We start from the raw sequence: 16919 nt of genomic DNA, 5'->3' as shown, positions 1-16919 counted from the left end.
TGTGCCACCAATGGGCTCTGGCCCATAACAAAGCCCCACCGTTAGATCAAGTTTATCAACAATGAAAAACGATAGGCATTTCGATTATCAATGAGAGAAGATGAAAAGACATCGTGTGAGAGCATGTTCTCTTGTCCCAATTGCCACAATTAAAATCAAAACTACCACTGACCATTGAATACCCTTTTTTTTTCTCCTTTCTCCCTTTTTAATGCTAAACACTATATAAACCATTCTCGATCATAAAGGATCAATTGGCTTGGGGGGCATGTATATTAGATAGGTATTCGACTGGGTTAAGAACCCTATAACTAGCCCTATTGAACAAGTATCTGATCTTACACTACCCCAACCGACCTCCTAAAAAGGTGATTATACTCAATTAAGAAAGAGAGGTTGTTTAGGAGAGAAAAGGAGGTTTAGACCACGTAACCCCAATTAAGAAAGAACTACCTAGATGGTAATCCAAGCATGAAGGCCCATGGTCCAAGGCCTACAAAAGGTTTGTATATATAGGGGAAACCCCTGGGTAATGACCACTGCTCATGGAATGCACATTTATTATCTACATTTACTGCCCTAGGCCAAATCCTTACTTGAGCATCAAAGTATCTTTTGCAGGTATCTCCTCTTTTTCGGACCATACCACTCGAACAAAACAAGGAAGTAAGAGGAGCATCAAAGACCCTTCAACACATGGAATAGTATTCAATCATATTGAGACAAGAACAATTACAATTTTCTAACTAGCCATGCTTTTTTTAGAAGACTAGCTATGCAACTCAAGTTTATAATGATCTCAAGATATTTATTCGGAATCTTGGCTAGATCAACAATATTTATTGTACTATTTAAAAAAATCGTACTTCTAAACAAAACTCTATTGTAAACTAGACAATTACTTAACGCATCCCATTTTTTTCTCGGTGCACCCTCAAAATTCCTAATCTTTTCTTATTACCATTCATTTTCCAAGCAAACCTCCATGACCACTGCCACCCAACACCACAACCACAACCACCACACTACACCAAACCTGACATCGTGCCGCCACCCAACCACCCACCTCTTCCATACGCATCACTACGAATCACAAACCTCCACGCCGCACCATCCTTAAATGTATCACAATTAAGTAATCCATAAAACAAACATTTTATGGATAATACATTTGTTCATATTATGGATTACTAAATATGCAGTGCATTTGTATGTATTACGAATTGCTCATTTCTAATACATACAAATGTATTATGGATTACTCAATCCATAATACATTTGAGGGTGGTGTGGCATGGAGGATCATGTGTCACAGTGATATGTGTGGTGGTAGTGAGTGGTTGGGTGGCAATGCAATGGTGGATTTTGTTTGATGTGAGGTGGCTTTTGGTGGTTACAATGGTGGTGTTGGGTGGAGGTGTGATGCGATGGTCCCATAGGTTCGAGGGAGAGGTGGTCATGGAGGTTTGGTTGGGAGAGCAAGGAGGAGAAGCGTAAGAAGGATATGTTATGAAATTTGGGGATACACCAATCAAAAAGGGGGTGCACTAAGTAAACTCTTTCAAACCATCAATTGCTTGAATAGCCCACTACGGAAAATGAAACCGTCGAGAAGAAACATCGGGGTGACGCTTTGCATTTATCATATATCAAATATTTGTAACTCACTACTAGAAAAATACTATACAACGACAATTTTGAACTATCTTTGAATCCAACGTGATGAAAAGTCAAGACTTTTCACGTCAATTCCATAAAAACCATCTTACAAAAAGGTGTCATTCTAATACAATTCTTAACTAAAAATCATCTTAGAATAGTACCCTTCTAAGATGATTCTCAATTAAAAACCGTCTTAGAATGAAACCATTCTAAGACAATTTCTAACTTAGAATCGTCTTAGAAAGATACCCTTCTAAGACGGTTCTTAACTAAAAACCATCTTAGAATAGTACCATTCCAAGATAATTCTCAAACAAAATATTTTAGCACCCCATTCAGCATGACATTGAAACAAAGATTTTTTTAGAATGTCTTTTTAAATTAGAATGTTTTTTAATTTGTCCATTGTAGCACAATGTCTTTTTCTTTTTGTTTTAAAAAAATGTTGGCTATTCTAAGACGATTTTTCATAGAATCTTTTTAGAATGCATTTTTTTATAAAAAAATTAAAAATTATCTAAAAATTGACTATAATTGCATCTAAAAATTTAAAATTGTCTAAAAATCTATGGTGGAAACCTAGTTATTTCAATATACATAAAAAGAGAAGCCTCACAACTAAAACATATATATAACATATTTTCAACTCAACAAAGCATAGAACTGAAAGGACCTTCCTTTTCCTTAAGTCTTTTTAATTTGTCCATTGTAGCACAATGTATAACACCTTGTAATAACCAAAATAGGTATTACAGATGGCAAAGAGAAAAAGAAAAAAAAAATGACCATATGAGACATATCTTCACCTGATTCATGTCAATAATTTGAACAGCTTCACCACGAGTGAAAACTATGGCATGGTTTTGGTTTTCAGGCTTTCCTTCCCAAGCTTAGGATCTCCATAAAGTTTTATAGAATATATTTCCTATGTATAAGATGAAGTTAAAGAACGCATTAGGGAAAAGAAACACAAGATAAAACAATAAATATTAGAGTTGAATAGTTTGCATATATAGCCAACTAATTAAACATTAGTTTTTTGTATTATATATGTTTGTATTAATTACAATATTTCTGTTCGACTGCTATGTTCAGTACATGAATTATTTCACCATTCCTTGCATGCCAAATGAATTCCAATATTAGTCTCCTCTCAAATTTGAGAGTTGTACTCACAACTAAACAAGTCTAGTTTTTATCATTCAAAATATATAACAATTATTAAAAAGAAAAAGATCTTACTCCTATAACATGAGAAAATAAGGGTGCATCCACTGTTGATTTTTTATTAAGTTAGAACAAAATAAAATCTACTAATAGAATATATGAAAATTTGTCTCAATAAGAAGGGAAATAATTCATTCTAAGATTTTCATACCATATGAATCTACATGCAAACGAAAGTTACATGCAAAACATGATCTTGGTAGCAAACTCCTTCCTTGAAAGCTCTAAAACATTTATATACCAACCATAATAATCAATCAACCTAAAACAATAAATATTATTTCTTCAATCTTAATCTCACAGGAATTTCAATCATAGTATACTGCAGGAAATGCAGCAAAAAAAAGAAAAAAGAAAAATACTATATCTCTTAATTAGTTAAATTTTATCATAATTGAACCTTAAACCACGAGCAAGGAGTTTCTGTACGAGGTAGCCAACATTGTGCAGGTCTAGTTTCTCTAACTAGACAATAAATAAATAAAAAAGACAATATGAACAAGCAAGAAAAAATTTCAATATTGAATATCATTTGAAATTCATTCAAGAAAAAAATTGAATAAAAAAAAAATCAAACTGCCAAAAAAGGATATGTTCTGCCTCCTGAGATTAGTATTATAAGTTCTTTAGATCTCATAACAACCAATAAAAGGATTTATGATCTTACAAACAGGTTCAGGAAGAGAAAGCTTCCTACGAATTGCACATATAATAATAAAAAAACACTAATTTGAAATTTGATATTGTATATATTTTCATTAGATGAAAACTTTGTTTTTCTAGTTGCTATAGTAGAATCTTTGATCATGACATTTTTGGATCAAATCCATGTTAGGCCTATCGCCAGGAGCACTAATATTAATATGAGAAAATGTCGCACCTTCAAAACCATTTACGTGTATGTGAGATTTTGGACTATTAATCATGTTCAGGTTGGTAACACTAAGAGAATTGCAGGAATTGGTAATAAGAACCTGCATCATCCACATGAAAAACTCAGTCATGTGATATTGAGAATAAATTAGAAACTTTATGATTATTATATTCATACACCCAGATTTATTTTTCTATTTCATTTTTATCCTTTTCTTCTATTTTTATATTTATTTCACACCATATCATTTGTTAAATTTATTAATTTCTCTATCTTCATTTATTTATTTTTGTCTATTTTTTTTCTTTTCCATTCATACACGTATACTCCAAATTTGAGATTTATGTGTAGTTTTTTCAGAAACTATAATCTGATTCCTTTCCATCTTTCAAGTTATCAGTCATTTGACTGCATTTGAAAAATACACTAACTTGTTTAAGTACTTAACTGCATTATTGATGTCCTTCTGGCTTGGTATACACCCAGTAGGCCCCACATTTGCCACAACAAATTTTCTAACTATGAGGTTGAATAACCTCTGCATGTGGTTGAATGTTAATATAATAGTAAGTTAGTAACCATAACACCAAAATTTGTAGGAGAAATATTTATAAACAAAACAAAGGACTTTATAAAATTATAATGCTGAGAAATATTATAGTGAGCTGAACTATGAGTTTCGATATCATGATGGTCACAAAGATTCCACCTCCACCAGAGGCATAGTTTACACCCTTCAGAACTATTGGTCCAATTGTGAAGGGTGCCAAATAAGGTGGGGGTGAAACCAGTAGATCCAGTACCAATTCCTGACCTGGTGGAGCAAGAAAAACACATCAGACAAAACAAATAATAGTATATTAATAAACTAAGTAGCACGGGAAAAAAATGTATAAGCATATCCAATGAGACTAATTATCAATGAATGGAACTTAATGTGTAATGTGTCCTTTTGATTAATTTTGTGCTCTAGAACATAGTATTATCAGAGAAACAGAGCAATCAGGATACAACTTATAAAATAAAAAATTACATGAACTTAAAAGTAGAAAGAACTGAAACCACTACCACTAACGAGCCTTTCAGTCTTCTAACTTTATTCAGAGATTGAGAAGAGAGAGTTATAGCATTCAAAAAGTTGAAGTTTTAATACCTAGTAGTAGACTAATATTTCCCTTCTCATTGACAACGCATGGTATGGAAAGCTTTATCCTACTATGATTGTGCGAGCTATCATTAATGCAATGCTGACAGTACAAGACAACATCACAAGAGGATCTACTCTTGAATGAAGCAAACAGAGGAATCACCACAGGATGAAGCCTAGTATATAAATTTATGATACAATTAGTTTCTGACACATATATGTACATTATATCTTACCAAATGCACACAGATAAATTATATTTTTGGAGCTTTGTTATCAAACAAGATCACACCTGCTAGAGCTACTAAACAATAATAACCTCACATTTCTAGCACTAAGTTAAATGAGCACTTGAACTTGTAGAAACAACAAGTGGATTAACGCATAAAATTTGACAATTTTGTGGACATTTGATGTGTAATGGTGCATCTAAGACCACCTGACCTACAGGAGAGATTTATGCAATAAAATATATTTTAGTCACCAAAGTAAGATAATAGAAGATATTAGTGTTAATTGAAATATAATAAATTGAGAATAATGGAGACAACACACAGTGATAGAGAGCAAACCATTATATGGTGATAACACTATAGACAGTGGCCAGTGCACCTGAAACCAGAACCAAAAATAGAGCATTAACGATGCAAATGCAAGACACTCTCAAAAACTTATGGAGAAGAAAAGACATTGTAACTTAGTGAAAATGTTTCAAGGCTAGTGATGCTAATAGGCTCCTCCAAATGATTGTCACCAGAATTTCTCAGAGTAACTTCAAGATCATTAAATGTGTCCAACCTTCTAAGTAGAGAAGATCTTTCTTGAAAGTGAAATGTTCGCATCATGTGTGAATACTGAAGTTTACAACTCTGAGAGTTTCTTACAAGCTGAATTGGTTACTTATCACAAAACAGGTTGTGGTAATGCAAGGTCTAGAAGAGAGTAAACAACAAAGAGGAAAACAAGAAAATAGAAAAGGAAAACCACATAACTAGAATATAGGTCCCTGTCAAAATTAAAATAGGAAATTGAAAAATTAAATTTACTAGGAGAAAATAATATTTAGGGTAAATTGAAGGATATTTCATTACTATACCTGCAGCTTCTCAACTGAAACTTCATCATGCTTTTTAGTCAGTTCATCTCATGCAATATCCATTAAATGTACTAAGAAGTCACCCTGTGTGATCATGAATATTATATTATAATACAATGAGTATAAGCCAAGAAAAAGGGTGTTTATGAAGTGTACCTTATTGGGAATTGATTTCTGCAAGCAAGAAGAAAACTAGTCTTTGATATGCATCTGTACAAGTATGGGTAAACCCCTAAATTAGTTTTTGGAGTTAGTCACTTTAGTCTGACTTTTTAAGATTCTTATTTAGTCCGACTTTGTAGTCATTCATTGTAATCCTTAATGTCAGTCAAAAATGAGATAGAAAAGGACTAAAGACTAAGGAGAGTGCCCTTTTACAAAAGTTGGGAGTAAATTTTAAAAAGGAACAAAAGGGACTAAAGTGATTGATGGATACAATCTTAAGGACTAATTTGAGGGTTTACTCATACAATTACATTTCCTTTATCAAATCAGCTGAACATTTTCTTCCAATGAATAAATCATCAAACTACCAAAACTCAGGAAGTTCAAAACAAAGACTTCTATTTTGCAAAAGCGTTTTTTCAGCACACAAGATCATAAATACAATACAGATACACAAGGGGGAGTTTGATTTGAAAAAATGTCTCCTATTTCCATTTTAATTACACAAGATCTTACGAGTTATGATTAGTGGGAATCATTGTAACTTGGAAAGATTTCCAAAATAGATAAGTATTATAATGCTTGTGAATGCTTTTCCACTGTATTTTTCCTGTATCAAGCATTCCGACTTCACTTCTCTCACCAATGCAATATATAACAAGATCATCATCTTTTGGTAGCACACAGCCACATATTCACTGTGTCTTCACTTCAATCTTGCAAACTAAAGCTGCAAATGTGCAATATGAATGAGAGAAGAAACTTATACAGCTTAACTTAATGAAAATTTAGTGAAAAAAATAAAAAATATTGTCTTCTTTCTAAGGAGTATAATATAATTAAAACCATTCAAGTTTTTTTTACAGGAATCTAAAATTAGATGTTCAATTGACCCAAGAAAGAAAAGAGAGGTTCATTATTAGAAGAAAAAAAAATGAGAATCAAATATAGTAGGTAGTTTTGAAACTTACATACAACAATAACAGTATAGGTATATCCAAGGGAATCAATTTTAGTTTAATTCATTTAACCGTTCTGCTACCTCGAGCACAGAAATATTGAAATTGAAACACCTAATTAAATTTACCTTTCAGTTGCTTTGAGGATTTACATTCAGGATTTAAAAGCTGCAAATGGTATAGGAACTCAGTAAGAACCTATAAACTGTTCTTCTGAATCTCAGATTTATAAGATTAGGTGCTCTGAATACCCTTGGCCTTCTAAGACAGTGGCTCACAACCATACCATACAATGGCCGAACAAAGCCTTAATAGGGAAGGCAACTCACATTGGTAATCAAAATATCCATCCGCTATTATATGATAAGCTATAGTAAGTAGTATTTAAAATTAAAATAAACTAGGAAAGATGATGACCCGACCATTTAATTTCTGTTCGTTAAAAGTTATATTAATAAAGATTAATCTAACAACAAATCTTTGGTAAAGAACATTTTTTTGGGAGTAACTTATGCAAGCAATATTATAAAAATTCAAATCATTAGTAAATACTATCTTTTATCTTTAACGAGTTTCTTAAAAGAGCACTTTAATTTCTTTTTAGAAATTCATGTTCTAATTTCTAAAATTAACTTTATACACATTAATTACACCATTTTAAAAAGAAAAGAATATGCTTTTATTATTATACTTTCGTTTTGTTGAATCTTATTTTTAATCTCTAAATTTTCATATTAAACAATTTAATCCATAACTTTTTATAAAAATTATATTTTTAATTCCTCCTAAGATTCAACAAAAAAATATAAAAACTAAACACATTTTATCCTTCTAAAATTATAGTAATAATTAAATCGATAAAAGCTAAATTAAACAACTAAACAAGTTGCCCCCCACAAGCAAAGTAGAAAGGAACGAACCTTTGGAGGCATATGTGGGGTCTCCAAGCGGAACTCATGCATGAAAAGAGGACTAAATAATCTACGCAAGAAAGATCATGATGTATGTCCTTTCATGCATTAAAAATAGCTTTTCTTATATTTAACGAGGGAAAATATTATTAATAATTACATACACAGTATAATGATGCTAACGATCAATTACTAGATTTTGTTTTGCCAAATCATTGCAATTGACATACCACTGGGGCTTTATCATGGGCTCCACTACATCATTGTTTCTTGAACAGGATCTTGTAACCTAAAATATGCCTAAAATATGAATATTATTGAATCACCAATAAGTCTGAAATTCTGAATTTTGGAAATCTAGAATACATGGATGAGAAGACCATGTCATATATGAACATATATAGCATGAATTTTCAGATGCAAGTTAATTAAGATTTATCTATATAATTAATCGTATACAATGGATAAATTTCAAATGCTTAAGAAATAAAATGGACACTTACAATGCACCAACACTAGCAAGACCAATTGTTTTGAATGCTGACATACCAGACATAGCAATATTATTAGTTGTCCCCCTTTGGTGTTGTCCCTATTTTCCAAATCAATATACCATATGTGCCACAATTCTATAAAAAACAATCTTAACTTTTGGAAATAAATGAAAGCAGATGAAAGGAACCAAAGATTTACCACAACTTTATTTACCATATGTGCACTCTTTGCCACCTCTGACAACTAAACTGCATTCTTTTCCAACTCCTGAATGTATTTCAATAAGTGTGAATTTGGGTCTTGTTTAAGAAACAATTGCTTATCTGAACTTATAACCTGAAGTGCTTTCATGAGTTCACGTGAGCTCAGGAATTGTCCATCTTCAGGCAGATCTTTCCCATTCAATCTAACCTGATTTGCCAATTTTAATGTAATCAAACTTCAATTTTTTGGTTGAGAAAAAGATTAGAAAAATACAAGATTTGCAAAAGCATATGGATGGACGAACTTACAAAATTGCCTTCATATTCTTATCCAAATTGCTCAACACTTCAAACTTGTTCTTGATAAGTGCAGCACCTACAGAAAACAAAACGAAATTCAAAGATTATTATGATTCTTTTCCACGAATGCAGGACAGTTGAACCACAAAATATTACAAAATAACTACACACAAGGAAAGCATACTATGATGAAAGATTTGAACTAAAAAAAATATTGTAAAACATTGACTTAGCAAACATTTGTAGCAGCATTGCTTCTAAAAGTAAACATGACCGTAGAAAAGACATATAAAATAGCACAGAAGTATATTCAAATTTTTGTCATTCCAAATTATTTAGCACGTGCACATTTTGTTATACATATATTAGCATATAGACACTCTTCCTTTGGATATATATATATATACACACACACACACACAAATGGAAAGTGGTTAATTTTGGAAGCATAATTTTAGATGTTAAAAACATTTCTCACCAACAACATGCTTGTTGCCATGCGTCCTATCCACGATCAACTTTCGAGTAAAGCAGGCATGACGAAAGTCAAATATACTAATAAAACCCCACATACATCCTGACTGGTCTTTCTCATAATTCACAGGGAATCTTTGGGACCTCTTTGCCATAATGATCGGTTGGTGCAGTTCACTTCCGTTTTTCCTTATTTCCCTTTTCTAGGGATGCTAATAAGGTAATATGAACCTTATGTTGCCTATGTTCATACAAACTCTTCACAGCTGTAATCTTGCACAACCTTATTATTGGACAAAAACATGAAGTCAATAAATGTTGTTCAAAGTCATGGTTAGTGCACAACACCCCAACAAAGGAAAAATAGTGTGTGCTAAATATCTGGAGGCCAGACTAATCTCTTCATGCTAACAAGTTTGTTCAAATCAACTCATGCAACAATCATATCAACCTATTCACGTGATTAAAGGATTTAAACTCATCAGTTACACAACAACAACTGAAGCCTTATATATCCTACTAGGTAAGGTCAGCTATATCGATTGTACCCTTGGATTCAATTAAAGATCAAATTCTCAGGGATATTATTCACCATGACTAAACTAAGTCACATAGATAACCAAAAAAAGAAAAAGAAGAAGAAACTCAGTCATACAGCTGATCATCTGAATCATCAACTCCTTAGAGCACAAAAATTAGGGTTTCTACTGAAAAGGGAAGAAGATGAAAGTTTTTTTTTGGATCGGCAAATGTTAGTTTTTGTTAGCGGGAGGAATCGAACCCACGATCTTTTCCTTCCTCCCTTCTCCTTTTACCACCAAGTCAACCTTATAACTCCTAAGAAGATGCAACTTAATTGAGTGGTAAGGCATTTCAGGCAAGTAAGAAAAAACTGAAAATTTATAGGAAAATATGATTGATTGAACTAAGTACCTATAATCCCAGGTGTTTTTAACTCAACATCCTGAAGGAGCAAAAGGCTAAGATGCAGCTCGGTGAGTTCGCTCTCAAAGCATCTAGGAATTCTAATTTCACTCCTCCAAGTTTCCCTAATGAGTGAATCTCAGAGAAGCAATATAAGATTTCTTTGGAGGGAAAGGTATCAATGCCTTCTTTCTTCATGTACGGACCATAACCAGAACAGGTTCCATAGAAAAAAGCTGAAAATTGCAGGCCACTCTTCCCACCAAAGAAAAAAAAAGGCAGTTGAGACACCTAGCCACCCTTATTCAGTGAATCTCCCCCCCTTCTTCCAGTAGGGAAAAAGATAGTTGAATGATTAAACGTAATGGAAAAGTTTGATAATAACAAAAAAAAGGAATCTACTATGTTCTTTTGTGAAACTAAAATAAAGAAGAAAAAATCGGGAATAAAAGCAAAAATAAATAAGAGAAGTAACAACAGAGCATGAAATAAATAAAAAATCTGGAATAAAAGCAAAAATAAATCTGCTATGTTCTTTCGTGAAACTGAAAAAAAAAACCCATGAAAGCAGAAAAGGAAGCTATGAAGTCTAAACGCATAAACAAAAACGCACCTCGAACAGACGCCGGAAACTTTGTTATTGGATGTCGAGGGAACTCCAGAACCAGAAGAGGGAACGCCGAAATCTGAAGGAGCGTTGACATCTCACTGCTGCTCTGGAGGAGCTCGTCGTTGTCACTCTGGAGGAGCTTTGACATATCGCTGCGCTCTGGAGGAACTCGTCGCTGTCCCTATTGCTCGTGGAAGGAGAAGACGGAAACAGAAAAGTGGAAAGATATATTTTGAGTGAGGTTAAGGCAGAAATAAAAATGGTGTATGAGAACTGTGCGCCAGGTTGAGACTAATTTCAAAGAAGGTTTTTTTTAAATCATCTTTTGAATACATATATTTTTAAGACGATTTTAACAAAATTTGTCTTTCAACATTTAATTTTTAAGATGATTTTTATATCGTCGTTATACATTTCTTATTGTTTACAAAATTATCAACACTTAATATTCTAAGACGTATGGTTATATCAGAACTGTCTTAGAAAATATATATTAAAAAATAATTTTTTTAATAATAACTCTTTGATCAGACAAATTAAGTAAACCTTTGTATGATCATAAATTATGATGGTAATACTCTATTACTCTATTCAAATATAAGATGAAAAAATAGGATATAATTTAATTGGTTGAACGTAATGTATGAGTTATTGTAAATCTTATACTTATCTTTGATTCTTATGGATAAAAAAAATTAATTATGTATGATGAACTTAAATATAATTAAATCTAATTAATTTCACCTTATTTAAAGATGTCATTCCTAAAACATCATTCATTTAATTACAAATTTAATTTTAATGACTCTTTTTTATCTATGATATCAAGTTCTAATAAAAAACATGTTAAAAATAACTTTATTTTTATTTTTAATTGAAATTAATAAATTAAATAATATCAACTAATTTTCTTAATTAGAATTAAATTAATTATTTTTCTTATATTTAAGTTCAAAAAGGTATATATATATATATATATATATATATATGGTTGATAGCAAATATCTATACTTCTTAGATCACAATTACAACCAAATAATTCTGAACGTGTTATGAAACACACATTCGGGTTGAAACACAGTGAAAGGAAACAATCCAAAAAGCAAAGAAGAAATTGCCATTAACTTTGATAAAATGCATGAGAACAGTACTCATTATGTAGTTTTAAGATACAACTTTTTCATTGTTCATTCTTCGCACCAGAACATATTACACTCGATCAAATTGAGATTAAGGGTTGAAACTAGCACCAAATAAAGTAGAAAGACAAAGGGTAACTAGCCTTAAAAATTACAAGGCATAATTTCCTTGGCAAGCAAGGGAAGGAGGAGGGCACACACAAACAACCTCTCATCCTAAACCCATTTATAAAAACTTTCACAGCACATGCAACACAGCAAAATTATTTACAAAAGGATTTAGATTTTAAAAAACACAATCCTTCTTCTTCTATCAATTTGCAGTAGTTTGCTTAATCAAAGCTTGATGAGCGGCTCCACCGGCCTCTCAAGTAGTCCTCCAACGAGACGTTTTGCTCGACACTGCACATGGAGAGCGAGTCGTCCTCCACGTCAAGCAGTGCAAGGTTGAGATGAGACTGCAAATTGGAAGGTGGACAAGCTTCATCATCAAGCATTTCTGGTGCTTCCAAAGCATTAACTTCTAGTCTTGCCCACTTGATCACATCAGGATCACCTCCAAGGAGCTTAGAGATCTGTGGTCCCATGGAACAAATACCACATTAACAATATGATAATGAAATGATGTTCAAATATGAAGATGAAGTCTATGAGTGTGCTATTTGAACTCAAATACCACATGATATTGATAAGCAAAAGATAGATAATGGCCTGTTTGGATAAACTTTTCTATAAATACTTACGGGAGAAAAAAATAAGGCAAAATAAATTAAACTTCTTCTATAAGCTAAAATCAATTTATACATTAAATTCTTCAAAATTCAAGTGCAGAAGTTAATTTTAGCTTGTGGGAAAAGCTCAATTTTACCTACTTATTTTATTCTCCTAGAAGTGTTTATGAACAAATTTATCCAAATAGGACCAAGGTTAAGTCCTTTTCCACAAGAGAAAGCTCCCCAATTGGAACAGAACATTTTTTTTTCTGTCATTTCTATGGCATAGGGAGGACTCAATTTTCTATATAGTCAATCATAATAGATCACTTACAAGGCTCATTTGAGGCCTAGCTCTTGGAGCACGTCTGGTACAAAGTGTGGCTGCCAAGACCATCCTTTCCATCTCTTCATGATTATAGTTATCACCCAAACTAGGATCTAACAATTGTAACACCTTTCCACTATTTAGAATTGGACTTGCCTGCAAAAGTTATTTATCCATTATTTTTCCTCCAATTCATGTGAATATATAAGAAGTAACAGAGTAGATAATAGACTATAATATTACAGAGACATACCCACATGACAAGGCTCTCTTGACCTTTGGGATAATCACCACTTATGGGCTTTCTTCCAGAAAGAAGCTCAAGAAGCACTACACCAAATGCATAGACATCAATCTTGTCATTTACTTTACCGTACATGAAGTATTCAGGAGCCATGTAACTGCAAAAATAAGTGTGTTAGAAATTAGAGCTACTTTAAATGCAATTTCTGTACGCAGCATGTATGAATGTTCAGTAATATGAGAATTGAAAGTACAAACCCAAAGGTTCCAGCAACATCGGTGCAGATTATATGTGATGAAGTGGTCGACGCCCATTTAGCAAGTCCAAAGTCAGAGAGCTGCATCAAAATTCAACAAAAACAGCATGAGGCCTAAGCCTGACATGTACAAATGACTCAAAATATGAAAGTCAACCAACAGAAAGATGAATTACCTGGGGCTCAAAATCCTCAGATAACAAAACATTTGATGATTTCACATCGCGATGGATCACAGATTGGCCATCATTATTATGCAGATACTCCAAAGCCTCAGCAACACCTATTGCCACCTTATATCTCTCAGTCCAACCAAACATAAGTGGATTTTTCTTATTACCTATTTTGATATGAAATAAAAAGAAGAAATTAGTAAGTTAACAAGGCCACGAAGAATACAAAAAAAAGTGATATAATAATGCAGCGCACCATGGAGATTCTCTTCAAGGCTTCCTCTTGATAAGAAATCATAAACCAAAAGAAGATTGCCATCCTCAAAGCAAAATCCAAGGAGGGAAATTAAGCTTTTGTGATTTAAGGTAGTGATAATTTCTATTTCTAGAACAAACTCCTTCAAAACATCATCAGATGGCTTTAAGATCTTAACAGCAAGTTCCTTGCCATCAGGAAGGCAACCTCTATAAACCTGACTACTTCCTCCTTTCCCAATCAAATTTTCTGAAATCATATAAAAAAACATGTTAAAAATAAACCATTTTCTTTTCGACAAATTGATCTCAAAAAATCAAACAAGTACAAGATACGATACACACCTGGCAAAAAATTTGATGTTGCCAATACAAGTTCTTGGTACTTGAACAATCTGCAAGTGGATGAGTATTTCTCATGAAGGCCCTCCAATTCCTTAGGAATGCTTCTTGAATTGTGTTCAGTCGAAGGAGCAGTCCCTATTTCAGCATCCACCGGAACAAGAGCACCACTCTTGCTATCAAGGGCCAGAAACTGATCCTTATTTGGGCCACAATTGTTTGTTTTATGGTCTTGATGTGCAGCATATGAAAGATCTCTAGAGGGTAACTGCATTGCCCATTGTACCACCGAGATCTGGCACAAGAGCGATCTTTGAGAACATTTCCTGTCAGATACAATTGTCTTACGAAGCAGGGGCCAACCCGGTTTAGAAGCAGCATCATTGGTCTGCACAGGCACTATTGCCAATGGGTTCATCTCATCACAAGCATCAGCACAAGATTCTTCTTCTTCTGAAGCACTAGTAGAGCACCTCTTCTTCTCAATGAATTCTTTAGAATCCAGAAAAGCCTTGGCCAAACTGTGATCTGAATATTCACCACTACCCTTTTCGTGCATCCCCGTGCCATCATCATCTAGCACTTTTGAACTCTTGCTGATTGTCCTGTGAATCGAACCGAGCAACCCGGTTTTGTGATCCCGATCAAGTCCTGCAAAATAGGGTCAGCCCAACAGTGAGGCCTAAAAAAATTTTAAAAGAAATTTTTTTTCTTTACATGCCAATGAGATTCACAATTTCAACATCACAACACAGAACAAGGAAAATTCGTTGAAAAACCTTTTAAGTCTGAACGAGTTGCGGCTGACCCTTCTCTCTTGAACACGATTTTCCCGTTATCAACAGCAAAAACCCAACAATCCTTTGGTAACTTCTTAGCACAGTACCTTGCCACAGATATGCATGGCCGAGTTATATGAAGACCTTGAGAACTTCCAACTATGATGTGTGTTGCAGAATAAGCATTTGCTTCTCGAACCAAAATTCTCGTCACTGATGAACCCCGGCATATTTTGAACTTGAGATCCACCTGAATAATCACATCCACAATAAAAATTAAATAAAAAAACTCACATTTCACACATTCAAAACATCAATTTCCCTCACCCTTTAGGCCAAAACATAATTTGTAACTGAGTTACAGTTTTAAATGTGTCCTAGAAAATATCAAGAATATGCAATGTTTTAAAAAGCTGGGGTCTTTGTGATCAAAATGTTGCGGCCCCATGCATTTATCCACCATTTTTGCAATATAAAAAATGGTGACAAAACCACCGACACAATTTAAAACTTTGAGAATATGAATCAGAGAGAGTTAGTAGTAAGAGATATTGAGAAACACAACCTGCTTCAAATTGCAGAACCCTTCATAAACAGCAAGGATAGAGTCAAATGCTTTGACAAGTGAAAACAAAGAGGATTTCCCTTCTCGATTCACAATTTCTACAACAACCCATTTCACCAAAAAAAAAATGTCAAACTCCACAAAAATAAATAAAAATCCAAAAAAAAAGGACAAAACTTAAATACTATTCCATTGATAATTCTAATGTTATTCTCCGATTCAAATTAGAATTTCATCTTCATAATCTCATTGCAAACTTTTATAATGCTGATTAGCGAGATGAAACTCCAATTTTGATCCAAGAACAACACCAAAAACACTCGAAGAGGTGCACATAAGTTTCATCCAAAGAAACACATGTGATGGTTTTGTTGATACCATCATTCCCGAGAACATGAAGAGCAAGCACAACATCACCGGGTTGAGCCACTTTGAACAGAGCCCAAGTGAGCAACTCGGTGCTGTGGGAGTCCATCTTCATGCCCACCACCACGATGCGGTCACCGGCACTGCCGTGTCCGGCATCTCCGGCGGTGGCAGATGGCAGCATTTTCATGCTTTAACACTTTAACGTTGTTGTCCTTTTATTGTCGGTGGTGGTCGCGGTTCGTGAGTAGTAGTTCTTCTTCTATGATGTTCTGAGTCATGAATGGCATAAAAGTTTGGAGGTTGGAAGAGAGTTTGGTTTTGGTTTTTGGAAGTGTTTGGTTTTGGTTTTGATTTTGGTTTTGAAGCTCGTGCGTGAGTGAGTGTAAGTGGAAAAAGTAAGGCCACCAATTTGAGTGCAGAAAGAAATTGAGAGAAAAATTATAGTGTTGTGTTCTGCTAATTCAGGGATAGTGGGATACGTATTTTAAGCATGGGATTGGATGCTAGTAGGTTTTTGACCACTGGGTCCCACCGGTAAATGACATCATTTGGATCTAAATCTTTTTCATTAAAAAAATGAAAGCAGTTGTATGGGGATTTGGAATCTACCACGAAGTGATTCTTTTGGGTCAACGTGGAAAAGGATGATTTTTGAGTGAAAAAAAAATGGTAAATGATGTAAAAAAGGTAGCGGAATGAACTCCAATGA

At 33.6% G+C, this 16919-nt stretch overlaps 1 protein-coding gene and 2 long non-coding RNA genes across 24 annotated transcripts; all 3 read right to left on the bottom strand.

Moving 5' to 3' along the window:
• Positions 1–2320: 2320 nt before the first annotated feature.
• LOC114384859 lies at positions 2321–4327 on the bottom strand. The gene is made up of 2 exons (XR_003660806.1): positions 4212–4327; positions 2321–3863 (listed from the first exon to the last, which is right to left on the bottom strand). It is a non-coding gene; the product is annotated as an uncharacterized LOC114384859 (long non-coding RNA).
• A 117-nt stretch (positions 4328–4444) lies between these two features.
• Positions 4445–11324, bottom strand: LOC114384857. 22 transcript variants are annotated; one of them, XR_003660792.1, is made up of 8 exons: positions 11051–11324; positions 9518–9796; positions 9049–9115; positions 6163–8947; positions 6007–6090; positions 5483–5522; positions 4917–5354; positions 4445–4577 (listed from the first exon to the last, which is right to left on the bottom strand). It is a non-coding gene; the product is annotated as an uncharacterized LOC114384857 (long non-coding RNA). The 22 variants fall into 22 exon arrangements; XR_003660786.1 differs by having other exon boundaries at positions 6007–8947; XR_003660795.1 differs by having other exon boundaries at positions 4917–6090; positions 6163–6216; positions 6688–8947.
• An 821-nt stretch (positions 11325–12145) lies between these two features.
• LOC114385368 (probable receptor-like serine/threonine-protein kinase At5g57670) lies at positions 12146–16661 on the bottom strand. The gene is made up of 10 exons (XM_028345416.1): positions 16220–16661; positions 15842–15939; positions 15277–15526; positions 14501–15148; positions 14157–14405; positions 13904–14067; positions 13729–13808; positions 13481–13628; positions 13234–13383; positions 12146–12761 (listed from the first exon to the last, which is right to left on the bottom strand). Exons 1-10 carry the CDS (start codon positions 16395–16397, stop codon positions 12519–12521), a joined length of 2208 nt encoding a protein of 735 aa, XP_028201217.1. The 5' UTR covers positions 16398–16661; the 3' UTR covers positions 12146–12518.
• Positions 16662–16919: the final 258 nt, after the last annotated feature.

This window comes from Glycine soja, chromosome 14 (assembly GCF_004193775.1).
Source record: "Glycine soja cultivar W05 chromosome 14, ASM419377v2, whole genome shotgun sequence".
NCBI classification, from domain to species: Eukaryota; Viridiplantae; Streptophyta; class Magnoliopsida; order Fabales; family Fabaceae; genus Glycine; species Glycine soja.
This window is presented reverse-complemented; position numbering and strand designations above follow the sequence as displayed.

Excerpts from the sequence above, each read along its gene's own strand:
- LOC114385368 (XM_028345416.1), bottom strand. The coding sequence starts at position 16,397 with ATGAAAATGCTGCCATCTGCCACCGCCGGAGATGCCGGACACGGCAGT. Across the intron at positions 13,809-13,903 it reads CTGAGGATTTTGAGCCCCAG|CTCTCTGACTTTGGACTTGC; the intron begins GTAATTCATCTT and ends ATTTTGATGCAG. Across the intron at positions 13,384-13,480 it reads AAGAGAGCCTTGTCATGTGG|GCAAGTCCAATTCTAAATAG; the intron begins GTATGTCTCTGT and ends TAACTTTTGCAG.